Below are 13244 nucleotides of genomic sequence, written 5' to 3'. Positions count from 1 at the left end.
ATGTGCATTGTCTTTCAGCCCCCCCCCCCCCCCCCCACCAACTTAATCGATATAAACATATTGCTGTTTGGCCAACAATATATTATATTATTAATTATATTATATTATACGGATACGAAAATATAACGACGGTTGATATTGTTTAATAAAATCAAAACGAAAACAAAACGTTATCCAAGACGAAACGCATTTTTTTGTTGAAACATGGCGGCGGGCGTAGGTTTGATGATGGATAGCGAAAAGGAGATACTGGAAGCGGTGGAAGCGAAGACCGCGATGACCAATTACTGGATCCCGTTGACTTGGGCCACCAACATCATAAACCGGGCCAGAAGAGAGAAACTGATATCCAACGATCACATGGTACAGACAATACTGTTGGAGATGTCCGACATGAGGTACAGGCTGGGATCGCTGATCGGTTACGATAACGTCAACATTCCTATTCTCTATTCACAGGTCGGTATACACTACATACAAAACAATGTGCACAATTTATTATACAAATTACAAATAATTATTATGTACTAGGTACATATTATATTATTGTTAGTCGCAAGTATAGGCCCTACATTTTACCTTGGTGCAGGTGTTTTTGCATGCATCTCTTATCTGTACTGCAACTATTATCATCGTAGTGTAGTGTGTGTGATTTAAATGTCTTACAATATTTTACATAATTAATTATATTCATTTTATATTATAATATTGTAGTCTGCGTGCATTCATATACCTATAATAATAATATTATTATAATGCGTATATTAACAGCGTAAACGTATACTCGTATAATATATACTGGCTGTGAGCTATCCACAACTCTCGATCGTCGCGCGCCAAACGATTTCTTAAACTTTTTAAACATTTTTTAGTATTATTCTATAATATCTTTATTGGCTGTTCGGCTCTGCGCGTACCACCGACACGTGACGGTCGATTATTATGCCATAAATTCTACGAGAAAACCGTATTATGTATTTATGCACAGACATTACTGCTGGGTCACGATTTGCCAAAAAATAACTTAAAACCAAGGTAGGTGTATTGCAAGTATATGGGTAGTGAGTACTTCCGACCAAAGTCATATCATATAAAATATGATATTATATTGTAATTATTGTACTCCGACCAGAGACGATCGTAACCTTGGCCGTTCTACAGTTATTGTCGATTCTGCCTTCGGCTTGTGCTAATTTTTAAGTTCCTAATACCTTGGCAAACCGACATCGTACCTTTTTTGCGCTCCCGGTAAATCGTAATTACCACTTCGCTAATCATACGATATGACGTCATAATAATCTAGTAAAGATTTTTTAATTAACGTCATGTTAACCATAACAAATATAGATGCTTAGGGCTTATTTATTTTTATTCAATATCATATTCTTTTCACTGACTTTTACAATTTAATTCCAAGAAATCGAATACAAATTTAAATTAAATAATAATAATTTAAAAAAATATCTATGTAATAAGAAATAAGTAAGAACTATAACTAATAAAATAGTATATAATAATAATATTATATTGGGGACGAGGTGGCCGAGTGGTCTAACGCGACGGATTCGGCACAGCCGGTCCGAGTTCGATCCTCGACCACTGGGCGGCATTTTTCTCCGTGCAAGTCACGGTGTCCGGAGAACAAGTGCCGCCATCCCCCCACCCCGGGGCACGGCAGAAACCTACGGGTGCCCCATTAGAAATTCTGCCAAACACAACACACACGTGTACCAACCTACCCAATATAAAAAACCTACCAAACCTACCCAATATAAAACCTACAGTGCCCTCCCCACACCCAATGGCCTATGTTGCCGCGGGTTACCCAATAAAAAAAAAAAAAAAAAAAAAAAAAAAAAAAAAAAAAAAAAAATAATATTATACTATAAACTGAAAATGCAAGCACCTAATCGTATATTGTTTAATTTAAATAAAACCGATAAATTATAATTACTAAAATTACAGTGTAAATAATTATAATAAGACTGTTCATTTTTAATTTTAAAATGTGTATTATTATTTGTTATACTTTACTGTTTTTCTATTTTTTTTTTTTTTTTTTTGGTCTAGGCCCAATAACTGGCCATTATCTATTGTAAGGGTTACGGTCGGTAGGGTTGAAACGGTTGGTATCGTTGATACAGTTGGTTGGCAACACGTGTATGTGTGGCAAGATTTTTGCCACTATGGATCCGGGCGGTCACCCATCCGGGAACTAGTAGCAGTACCCGTTGCTTACTCTCAATCATGTTGCGTGATTGATTTCAGCCCGTGCCGAGCTATACACTTTATTGTTTGTTACAGTTTTGAATGGGTTAATTACGATGCATATAATAATATAAGACTACAATTATTTATATGTATTAAAAGCTAAGACTTTATTGGTTTTCTTAAATTTAAATGTAGCTAAAATTTAAAAAAAAACTTATTTTTGTAGTAAAATTTTTTTTTAAATTATTCATCATGATTCATGAGTTCATGACAATTCAAAATATCAATTTAGATTAATATAAAAGTGTTTAAAATGACATTGTAATAATATTTGGTCAAAGAGTTCTGAACTTATAATGGTACTTATTACAAATGTTGATCATTTGTTGACCTCAAAATTTGCATTTTATTATATTGTCATTGACACATATTTTGAAACTAATAATAATACAGATATATTTTATATTTTGTGTAGGTGTTTCTGGAATAACCAATGTGCTTATTAAATAATATACAGTAACCTATAGATTAAAGAATCAATAACACGCAATTTATGATACTGTTCACTGTTCAGTGTTCAATTTTGATCAAAAATGTATTCTAGTCATGACCATAGATATCTTGTATGGGTACGTTATAATAATACTATAATTATTTATGGTAATCGAAACAAATCAAGCCGTTCTATACAGGTAGACCCTCAAAGTTAAAGTTTAATAAAATAACAATATTTAATTCATTGAATTTCTTACGTAAGTATGTAATAATTTTAGGACGAGTTTTTCCACAGACCAATAACGTACCTATAATAAAATAATGCATAATAATAATATAATCTTGTATAACCACCGATATCATTATATGAATATAATTACATACAGTCATACAGTCAAATGTAGGTTTGCAGAGATCCAGTATGTTAGGTTGTTATAGTTGTTATAATGGTAGGTACCTACACAAGATTATAGTATACATCAATATTCCAAATATATTTAAATAATCTAATAATTTAATACAATATTATTTATTTATTTATTATAATTTTGGTACAAACAATATAATACATGTTAAACGACACGTGTCGATTATTGTTAAGGGGGTTGTTGTAATCGTAAATTACATCCGTAAAGTTCCTGTTTTATTGTATATGTATTATAACTTATAACGTATAGTATATAATGTTTTTTATTATATTATTCTAATTGTTGTTTACGATTATCTTCGGTCTCGCCGATTTAAAAGCATCGGACCATGCAAGGCTGTAACTCGATGCCCGAATGCACTGTATACGTAAAAAAAATGTACAACGAATGTTACTAGCTCTGTACCTAGGTACATTAATTCGAGCCGTTGAATACCGTTTACGGAAACAATGCTGCGATGTTTCCGATGGGAAAAAAATTGCAAAAAATCGTATGCGTAAATGTTGTACTCTACAACAAAATAATATATTAATATATTATAGTAACGCGCATAATATAGGTATTCGGTCGAGTGATTATAGTATATCGGTATCACTGGTGTAAAAATCACCTTGACGGTATAATTTTTCTGTGCAGCCATTCGCACATTGTAGTTAGGTACAGGTATAATACATACCTAATATATTAGCGTAGATACCCAGGTATAGGTAGGCACTATAATATAGGTATATAGACATACAGCCATAGTCAAATTCGAATCGGATCTGGTGCATTATAGTTTATACATATTTTATATCCTGCATTCGGTACGAGATTATGTTATTAGTATTAGGTAGCATTATTATTCGTACCTACGTATAGTGTACAGGGGATCGACTGGAACCGATCGAATCGATCTCGATGGACGCAATACGATAGGTATAATAGATATGATGATAATTATATAGTGCTCGGATTCGTATACGCATTTGCATATTATTTTTTTCGATGTTGGGGCTTATATTAGAACGAGCACGTTGTTATATATTTTTATTTCGTGACGCACTATGATCTAAAACACGGTATTCTATTTTCATGATTATTTTTGTATACCCACCTATACTTAGTATGAAATACATTTTTAGTTTTCAGAACCTTTTTTATGGTTTGAATGGCGTTACAACAATGCTACCTTATTTTTAATGTTTCCTAAGTTTATCAAACGAATTAATTTTAACTACCAGCCTAACAACTGATGACAAATTGCATATAATATTATTATTTATAAATTATAATACTGGTTTTTTTCTTGTAGAAACAGGAAATCGCTGTTGTAAACTGAATTAAAATTTAAAATATACCCACAATTTTTCATACAACATTTTGTTAACAGTCACTTTTATAATTTTTTTAAGATTAGGTGATTTATATACAATAATTGTAATAATGCATATTTTCAGAATATTAGTGAATCATTTTCCTATGCATTTTTTAATGGAGAACAGTTGAAAGATAAAATTGAAAAGGTTTGCTAAGAATCAAAAATTATAAAATATAAATTTAAATAAATACCACATTATCACGCAGCTAAAACACAATTTACACACACACATACCCAACAAAGTTTTAGACGTTTTAGTACACCAGGAAAAAACAAAAAACAAAGCAAATGCATCAACATTTTAGGCCTATAGAAATAGAAGTAAACACGTACCTTTATAGTATTATAACCAATTGCCGACGACCATCAAGCGTTAATAATAATTATAATTATTCTTTGGTCTTCGTGATCAGTGATCGACGAGTGACAAACTATCGTTTGGCAAACAGCCGTAGGTACCCACCCATATAGGCATTAGGCATACTTAAGCGTTTCTTTAATATTTAATTTTCGAACATTGACGTTTTTTTTTACGTTTCTCGCGGAGTTGCGGATCGTGGTTGCACGCGACAAACGATACCGAGCGTGGTTACTGGTTGCTGCGAACCCCGAGGCAACCAGTTTTCAAAGAGTCGCAACCGTTCGCATATTAAACGCGTTTGGCTGTCGGATGAGACGGGCGGCGTGCGTATTGTCTCGTCCAATGAACTCTGCAGGCTCTTCTACGCGCAGTCAAAAATCGGATTGAATTTTACGAAATGTGAGCGATATAATCACGTCATATGGAAATAATAATACATATCAAATGGACACAAATCTCACCGTCGTTTCACATCCGATGAGATACGCGCGCCTATACATAATTTCAACGCCTCGAGTTATAAATTAAGAATATATTATAATACTAATATAATATTATGTACACATTTCGGACAGATGGAATACGTGTTTGTGGAAATATTAAATCAAAGTAGAAAAACAATTTCACAGATTTATATATGACGGCCGATATTTACTATAATAAAATTGTATGGGTACCTACCTAAAGTGCTTTATTATTATTATTCTTTAGTTTTACTGAAATATTAGTTATATGTTCAGTGGGGCCCATTATCTTCTTGAAGAATAAATAAAAATAAAAACTAAAAAAAAATAAAATATTTATTGATATCACAATAATGATTTCAAATTTAAATTTTTGTTGGAGTTATATACAATCTGTAGTACCTACCAAGGTATATGTAAAGTATAAGAGCTTAAATACGGTCATACGGGTTACGAACAGAACATTTTACAATCGAAATATTATCTGAATTTAGTATAATAAAAAAGGTGGATAAGTGGATGTCGCTCTGCTGTACAGTAGGTTATAAGTGGGTCACTGTAATGGATGGTGTTAAATTTGAATTCAATGATATAATATAATTGTATAAGAAAAACGATTCTGAGCGAAAACGGTCCGTCAGCCTATGATATTACCAAGTATATTTGATGATATTGTGAATAAAGTAATTTATATATAACCTATTTACGTGGAGCCTTGTTTTAAATTTTCAATCCTTAGCCATAAAAGTTAAACATTTTATACATTTTTAACTACAAAATAATTAATAAATTATAAATTTGATAAATGTCGTCAAAATTTGAACTTTAAATGCTTATAAAAAAAAATTGTGCCTATGTATTTTTAATATTTTTCAACTGCTATTAGAACGATATATCAGGAGCCTTATATTAAATTTTCACGCTTTTTTACCCAACAAAAAAATTTTTATTGATATTTATAGAAAAAAAAACTAAAAAAAATTGAAAACTGACAATGTCCGTAAACAGCTCAAAAAGTGTCAAAATATTTTTAAAGTTTTATGGTGTATAGAAAATGCTAATATAAACATTCAGTCAAAATTTCATGTCCCTACGGTCATTTGTTTTAGAGTTACACCAAAAACCAAAATCGATTTTCTCGAAAACAGATTTTGCGTAAAAATTCCCGTTTTTCCTTAATTTTTCTTTTGTTTTTCACGTCGCTTTTAAAAACTACTGGGAACTTTTGACCCCCCAAAGTACCAACTAGATTCACTTTCCTATCAGAAAAGTTACTGTTGAAGAAAATCCAAGCACTTTTACTGTCCTAAAAAGTGATGACAAACACAAAAAAAAAAAAAAAAAACACATCATTGTAAAATCAATACATTCATCGCTTCGCTCAGAATCTGAAAACGGTGTTAGTAAATTATATCTAGTAAACCAATAGTAATCATAGTGTGGCGTGATGTTTGGCTCAGTCACTAACGTGTTCTGAGTACCAGCACCGTCTAGTGTCACTATTTCCCGGAAGGGTTCCGAACCTACCGTATCCCCCCGCCCCCATAATATTATTATGATAATAATAATATCATTTTAAATTCAAGGATATACATGTGTGGTGTGTGATATGAACATTTTGAAAAATTCTCATCTATATAGCATTCCCTAAAATGATCATAACAACTATTTAAAAAAATAACTAGGTATTTCATGATCAGTGAATTATAGAACGTCCAAACATTTCACTGATATCAATAATTAAAATTTTTTTTTTTTTAGTCATTTCTTTTGAAATGTACGATACTGCTAACATATGGGAAATTCTATACAATATACAATCATATTATGAGAATACTATCTATATCTGATTTTCAATTGATGAATATAATATAATGCTTATATTATAGAATAGGTGAATTAGTATAGAACACTTTTATCATGTTGAAAATGTTGTTAAAATAAAATATTAAATCGTTTTTTGAACCATTATTTTTTTGTTCCATTCTTAAGTCATAATTTAAAATTGTAAATGTTAGTGGTACCTAATTTCATTGTTTATTTCCTTAAGTAATAATAATAACAAAAAGAGCAGAAATATAATTATGTGTGCGATTATTATGATGAACATCGTGTATTTTAGTGTAACATTTAAGTTTTTTAAAAATTCAATCATATAAAATTATATGTGAAATACCAGAAGGGCACAAAGTGGCTTTAAAATATAACACTTTTACAACAGTAGATAACCATAATTTAAAAATTTATAATTTATATGAAATTCAAATTAATTATTAAGGAAAAAATAATACGAAATCATTTGATAAAAATCGTTTGATTATAATTATTATATTGGCATTTATTTTTATATTAACATACTTGTTAAATTATATATCAAAACTACGTATTAGTTTAATACGTGCAGTAGATTGAGAGAATTTTTCAGCAGTTATTTTAAATGACTTGGATGGATAACTATATAATATGTTTCATACTTAATAGAATATATGCATAGGCGGTGATCTGGGGGGACGTTACAGGGGCTTAGCCCCCCCCCCCTCCGGCATTTTAATGGATTTCCGCCTATTATTCTATAATAATATTAAATTATGTTCTATTTTACACTGTCTATAGTTTTAATTTTTAACACATTTAAATAATAATGTAAAAATTGATAGGTACCTATCAAATTAATATATTTAAAAAAACATTGATTTATCATCATTTCAAAACAAAAAATGTACCTATATCAACTATGTTGTTTAAATTAATTAAAAACATGATAATTAGGTATATAATAATATATTGGTTTAAAAAATCTTATTTTACATAATTTTTCTATCGCGTCTATATAGGCAATAATTTGTAGGTACTCACTGACCTTGTAGGGACTCGACATATAAATTATTATATGTTATTAGTTATTATCGTAGTGTTTTCATACAGCGTGCAGTATTATAATAAGCGGTGTTCCGGGGTGATCGGTGAGCCATCGCAGGTTTCTCTAGACAATAGCTTACACACAATTTGCTATAGTTATAATTATTATTTTAGAGAATACACAATTCATTCAAGTAATCGAATCCATATTCAATAAAATGTTGGAATTAAAATTTGCGATTTGTTTTACAGTGTCTACCTATATTATATTATGCATGACTAACGTGTGAAATTATTGAAAATACGAATTACAAAAAGTCGAAACGGCCTTGAAGGCTTGACGATTGATATTGAAATAAGTTTTTGTAAACCACAACTACTTGCATCATCAATATGCATACATATCTCAACAGACCGTATCGCGTAATATAATTGTTTTTTTTTTTCAATACAATATCTCTCGCACGTGTTTACTATCTTGCACAGTCTTGCTCGTCGGTTGAATTTAAATTATTTTTTTTACAACCGCGGAAAACTACATAGGAATTTACCGTCAAAATTAGTTATGGAAATGATCGCGAGGGATTCAGGTACCTATATCCGGTAGCGTTTTAATCATTCAACAATATTTTGAGATACTCGACTATATAATATATATTATTAGGTACTGATATATACCTAAATGATATGTATCAAAATAAAATATGTGCCAGATTACACGAGTATACGGTTAAAGCAACTTAAATACTAACACCATCATCGGATCATGATAATATTATGCATAATAAACTTATACCTACTTGTTTTATTGTTTTATAATATCGTAATACATATTGTATTATAGGTACCTACAGTAATATATTCGCGTGCTTACCCACGATACGCTCGTGTGTACAATATTTATTTTGTAATTCGTTGCCTGCAACAACACAAGAATTGCTATAATAATACCATAATATACAGGGTGTTCAAAATTTTATATGACAGCAGATTTCACTATGAAATAGCGTTACTATGTTCTGCTGAAATCTACGGCCACATAAAATTTCAAACACCCTGTATATGCACACGGCGTACACGTGCCCGTTATATATTTTTGTAAACAGTCGATTTTGTGTGACAGGTGGTCACGTTGTCGTTGTACGCCTATTTTGGCGCCCAGCTCATCGGTGCTCAGATGGTAGAGCCTCCGCCAGAATGGGGTTTCAAAGATTTTAAAGAGTTCGACCTTTACGTACCAATCCTGACGATTATCGAGGTTTGCAGTCTTTCGTCATATTATATTATTATTCGTTAATATTGTTATTAATTTGTATACAGACGTCGCCGATTGTATATTATAATATCTATTTTGTAGTTTTTGAACGTCGTGTGTCTATATACAAGCTATATATTATTATTATTTCAGTTTTGTTTCTTCGTCGGATGGCTAAAAGTGGCGGAAGTTCTCATCGGACCTTTCGGTGAAGACGATGACGACATCGAGCTTAACTGGTTGATCGACCGTCACATAAAGGTAAATAATACCATCATCATTGTAAAAATATTATCATTTGCAAAATCAAAACTACACAAACTGTAGTAGGTAGGTAGGAAACGGTAACTGGAAGTGAATAAGCTCATAATGAATTCGCGCGTATCATAATATTGTTATCTGCACGATTTAACTGTATCATATTTTATATTATTATAATTTCTTTTCCACTCGATATAACGATATATCATATAGGTAATATAATTAATTAAGTTTAAAAATTGTTGGCATCGGATTGTTATTATGATGGATGTTTAATATTTAAAAAAAATACGTAACAGTTATACACTAAACACTATACCTACATAATACCTAGGTATTTCTAACTAAATTAGGTACATTGCCCACATTTGTATATTATAGGTACGTCATATAATCGGTTTGATAATTAATTTCATCTGGATTTCAAGTTGATGTTATAAAATAAACAGATTTACAAAAAGCATCCGACAGCGTTAACCATACTTTATTAATTAATAAATTGCAACAACTTGAGGTGTCTAATCTCTTACTAGCCTGCTCACCACCGGTCACCACGTAGTGGGAAAAATTCACCTAGAGACATGCACGAACCAGTTGCGTTCTCTCGCTGGGCGCAGTATAGGTGTAAGTTATTCTCCTCTAATTTATTATTCCCTGAAATTATTTTTGTAACGAAGCTTCAAAAACAATTATAATCTGAATACGTTATACCCATGATTTTTCAGAAATTAATGCCTTAAATACACTTTATTTTTCACTTGTACGTTTTATTATTGAGCATGCATCTTTTGTTTGGTATCCTCACCAATTAACATTTATTAAACGATTAAATAAAATTAACAATAAATACATAAGAATATCTTCGTTTTGATGTGGTGGTACTGTGGCTTTTAAATCGTTTGTAGATATAGACAAAGAGAATTTTACATCTCGTTTGTCTACAAATTACTTGGTTGACTCTCCTGATTTTTTATCATGACTACCTATTATATCTGTCTCTTTTTTTAATTTAAGGCACCAATCTTTTAATATTAAACTCCACTCAACTAATATTGGGTTTGCAAGTCCTTTTGACCGCCCTATGCACCGTATAAATAATTTGTTTGATGTTGATTTATTTTTTAATTCTATAGGTACCTTTTATAATAAGAAAATTATATCTCTAAATTGTATTCTTTGTTTTTTATATTATTATCATATTGCACTTTAATATAGCTTTACTCTGTACTCCTAGCCCTTGAGGAGTTGAAAATTTATATAAATAAATAATATTATAAAAATGCATACTCATAGAATTTTAAAACGTTTACACACGGGCGCCTTCCGCCACTAAGACATAATATAATATATTTGTTGAAACCATAACTAATATTAGTATATACGTAGCCAACAAAATCCCAACAATAGCAACAGAAACAATTGAATCCTATCGTCTTACAGTGTCATGCATAAACATACATAAAAAAAAAAAATTAAACGAGTTATTCCAGTTTTCTTTTAAAACAAAATACGCGTACCTTCAAATGCAAATTTTTCATATTATACATTTATTTTCTATAATTTTAAAGCACAACAATAGTTGGACGACTTTCACATTTAGACTTTAACGTCCATTGAGCCCAAAAGCAGATAATATATGAATAAGATAGGTACCAATGCTTACCTAGACAGTTGACAAATGTTTTCCGAAACTGACGAATGAATGTTATTTGTTTTTTTTTATTCTCGTTAGTAAATAATTTAAAACATTAATTACAAACCATCACCGTTCGTACGTACAATGTACAATATTCGCGGTTTTCGTTTCTTTTTTGAGGTAAGCACATAAGCGTGACAGGACAAGAGGCCGCACTATAATAATATTATAATATTATTTTTCGTTTTAATCGTTCGACCGATGGTATTGTCGTAATACCAAAATGAATAAAGTCATAATTAGGGTCAAGGACTTAAATAACAATCGTAACCCTTTGATACTCCGATCACACAATTTAAAGATGTTTCAAAATGCCTAATATTCCTAAATATGGTATTGACTTTATGTAATACAATGTATAGACGCAAGATCAAACATATAGGTAGTCAATAATGTTATTGCGTAAATTTTTTTTGTTTTTTTTTTCATAGAGTCGATTTTGATTAAATCATAATATTATTTCAATTAGTCGATTAACACAAAACTTGTACTAAAGCTTAAGTATAATTAATTAACCGATTCTCCGATAGCCGATGGGTATAAAATTATGAATATATTATGTTTATTTTCATCTTCTACAAATCATAATAATAATACATTCTTCGCATGACTCAGAATCTGAAATAACTTATTAAATTATTGACGCTATTTATAAAGCACGTTTTACATAATATACCTTTAACTGTTTTAGAAATGTATTTTAAATAATCGAAAGTTGTATACAAGCGGGCGTGTTTCAAGCGTTAAAATGTTTCTATATTTTGTTACTGCTCGACATAATCCTGCAGTAAACACATTACATTTCATTAAAAACAAAAATTATAATTGTTGTAAATTCCAATACCAATATTTTCATAATAATTTCTAAACTACGTAGTTGTAAATAAACAACAACTACCTAGTTGTTATATTATGTAAATTGTTGTTAAAGTTGATTTTAAAATCAACATTCATCGATACACAGGGAGGTACTATAAAATTATTTATAGGTATAGGTACTTACATTTATTTTAAGTTCCATATTTTAAGGTGGTATAGCGGTGTATTTTGGTTTTAGTGTTTCTCAGTTCACCGGAAATCGGTTTCAATGTAATTATACTACGCCATAGCCTTACAAACTAATTCAACCGAGATCAGCCCGTGTTGGATTTGATATAGTACTCGGTATATTTTCGAACGTGGTCAAGCTAAACTAACCTAATAAAAGTAAAATTTTTAAGTTTTTGAGTAAGCACCTATATAACTAGGGTGATAGGTTAGGTTAGGTTAGGGCTAGAGAGATTAATTATTAATTTTATATTTACTAAAATAAAACGTTTATTTTTAATAAAATAGCATTATATCGTCTTTTATTGAATAAAAAAAGATTTTTTTAGTATTTACAAAATTATATTAATATATAGGTATTTTTACTTAACCGCTGGTAAAATGTGATACATATTTGGCGTGTAATACCTGCTGTGGTTGTAATTTTCTTCACATATTTTTTATTAGTATAAAAATGGTACATATTTAAAAAAAACGGGATAGTTAAGCTTCTCGAAATCTTTTACCGGGACAGACTTTCAAAATATGGATATTCCCCGTATAAAACCACCGTCTGGCCACCCTATATAATATAACCTATAAACATATACATTTATGTCTAAATTATATTAAAGTCTCTTTTATTTCTAAAACCAATGGCAACCATAATACTGTATATAGTATGTATAAACAAAAATAATATTCGGTTTTCTAGTCAAAGTGAAATTCACGTGTAAACCACCGTGTGACGTATGAAATTTTGTTCATTATTGCTTCTACTTACTAAGCCTTCCCGTCACGTTTAGGGTGCACAATTAGTTTTAATAT

At 30.4% G+C, this 13244-nt stretch overlaps 1 protein-coding gene across 2 annotated transcripts in view; it reads left to right on the top strand.

The window, feature by feature from the left end:
- The window catches only part of LOC132949632 (bestrophin-4), a 55204-nt gene that overhangs the window by 20363 nt on the left and 21597 nt on the right, over positions 1-13244 (top strand). The window contains exons 5-7 of one of the 2 annotated variants that reach the window (XM_061020613.1): positions 221-459; positions 9302-9436; positions 9587-9694. In XM_061020613.1, coding sequence (XP_060876596.1) covers positions 221-459; positions 9302-9436; positions 9587-9694 — 482 coding nt within the window. The remainder of the gene's footprint in view (positions 1-220; positions 460-9301; positions 9437-9586; positions 9695-13244) is intronic. The other variant, XM_061020612.1, reaches the window with a different exon arrangement.

The sequence above is a fragment of the Metopolophium dirhodum genome, chromosome 7 (genome assembly GCF_019925205.1).
Source record: "Metopolophium dirhodum isolate CAU chromosome 7, ASM1992520v1, whole genome shotgun sequence".
NCBI classification, from domain to species: domain Eukaryota; kingdom Metazoa; phylum Arthropoda; class Insecta; order Hemiptera; family Aphididae; genus Metopolophium; species Metopolophium dirhodum.
The sequence above is the reverse complement of the archived record's forward strand: the minus strand, read 5'-3'. Positions and strand labels throughout refer to the sequence as shown.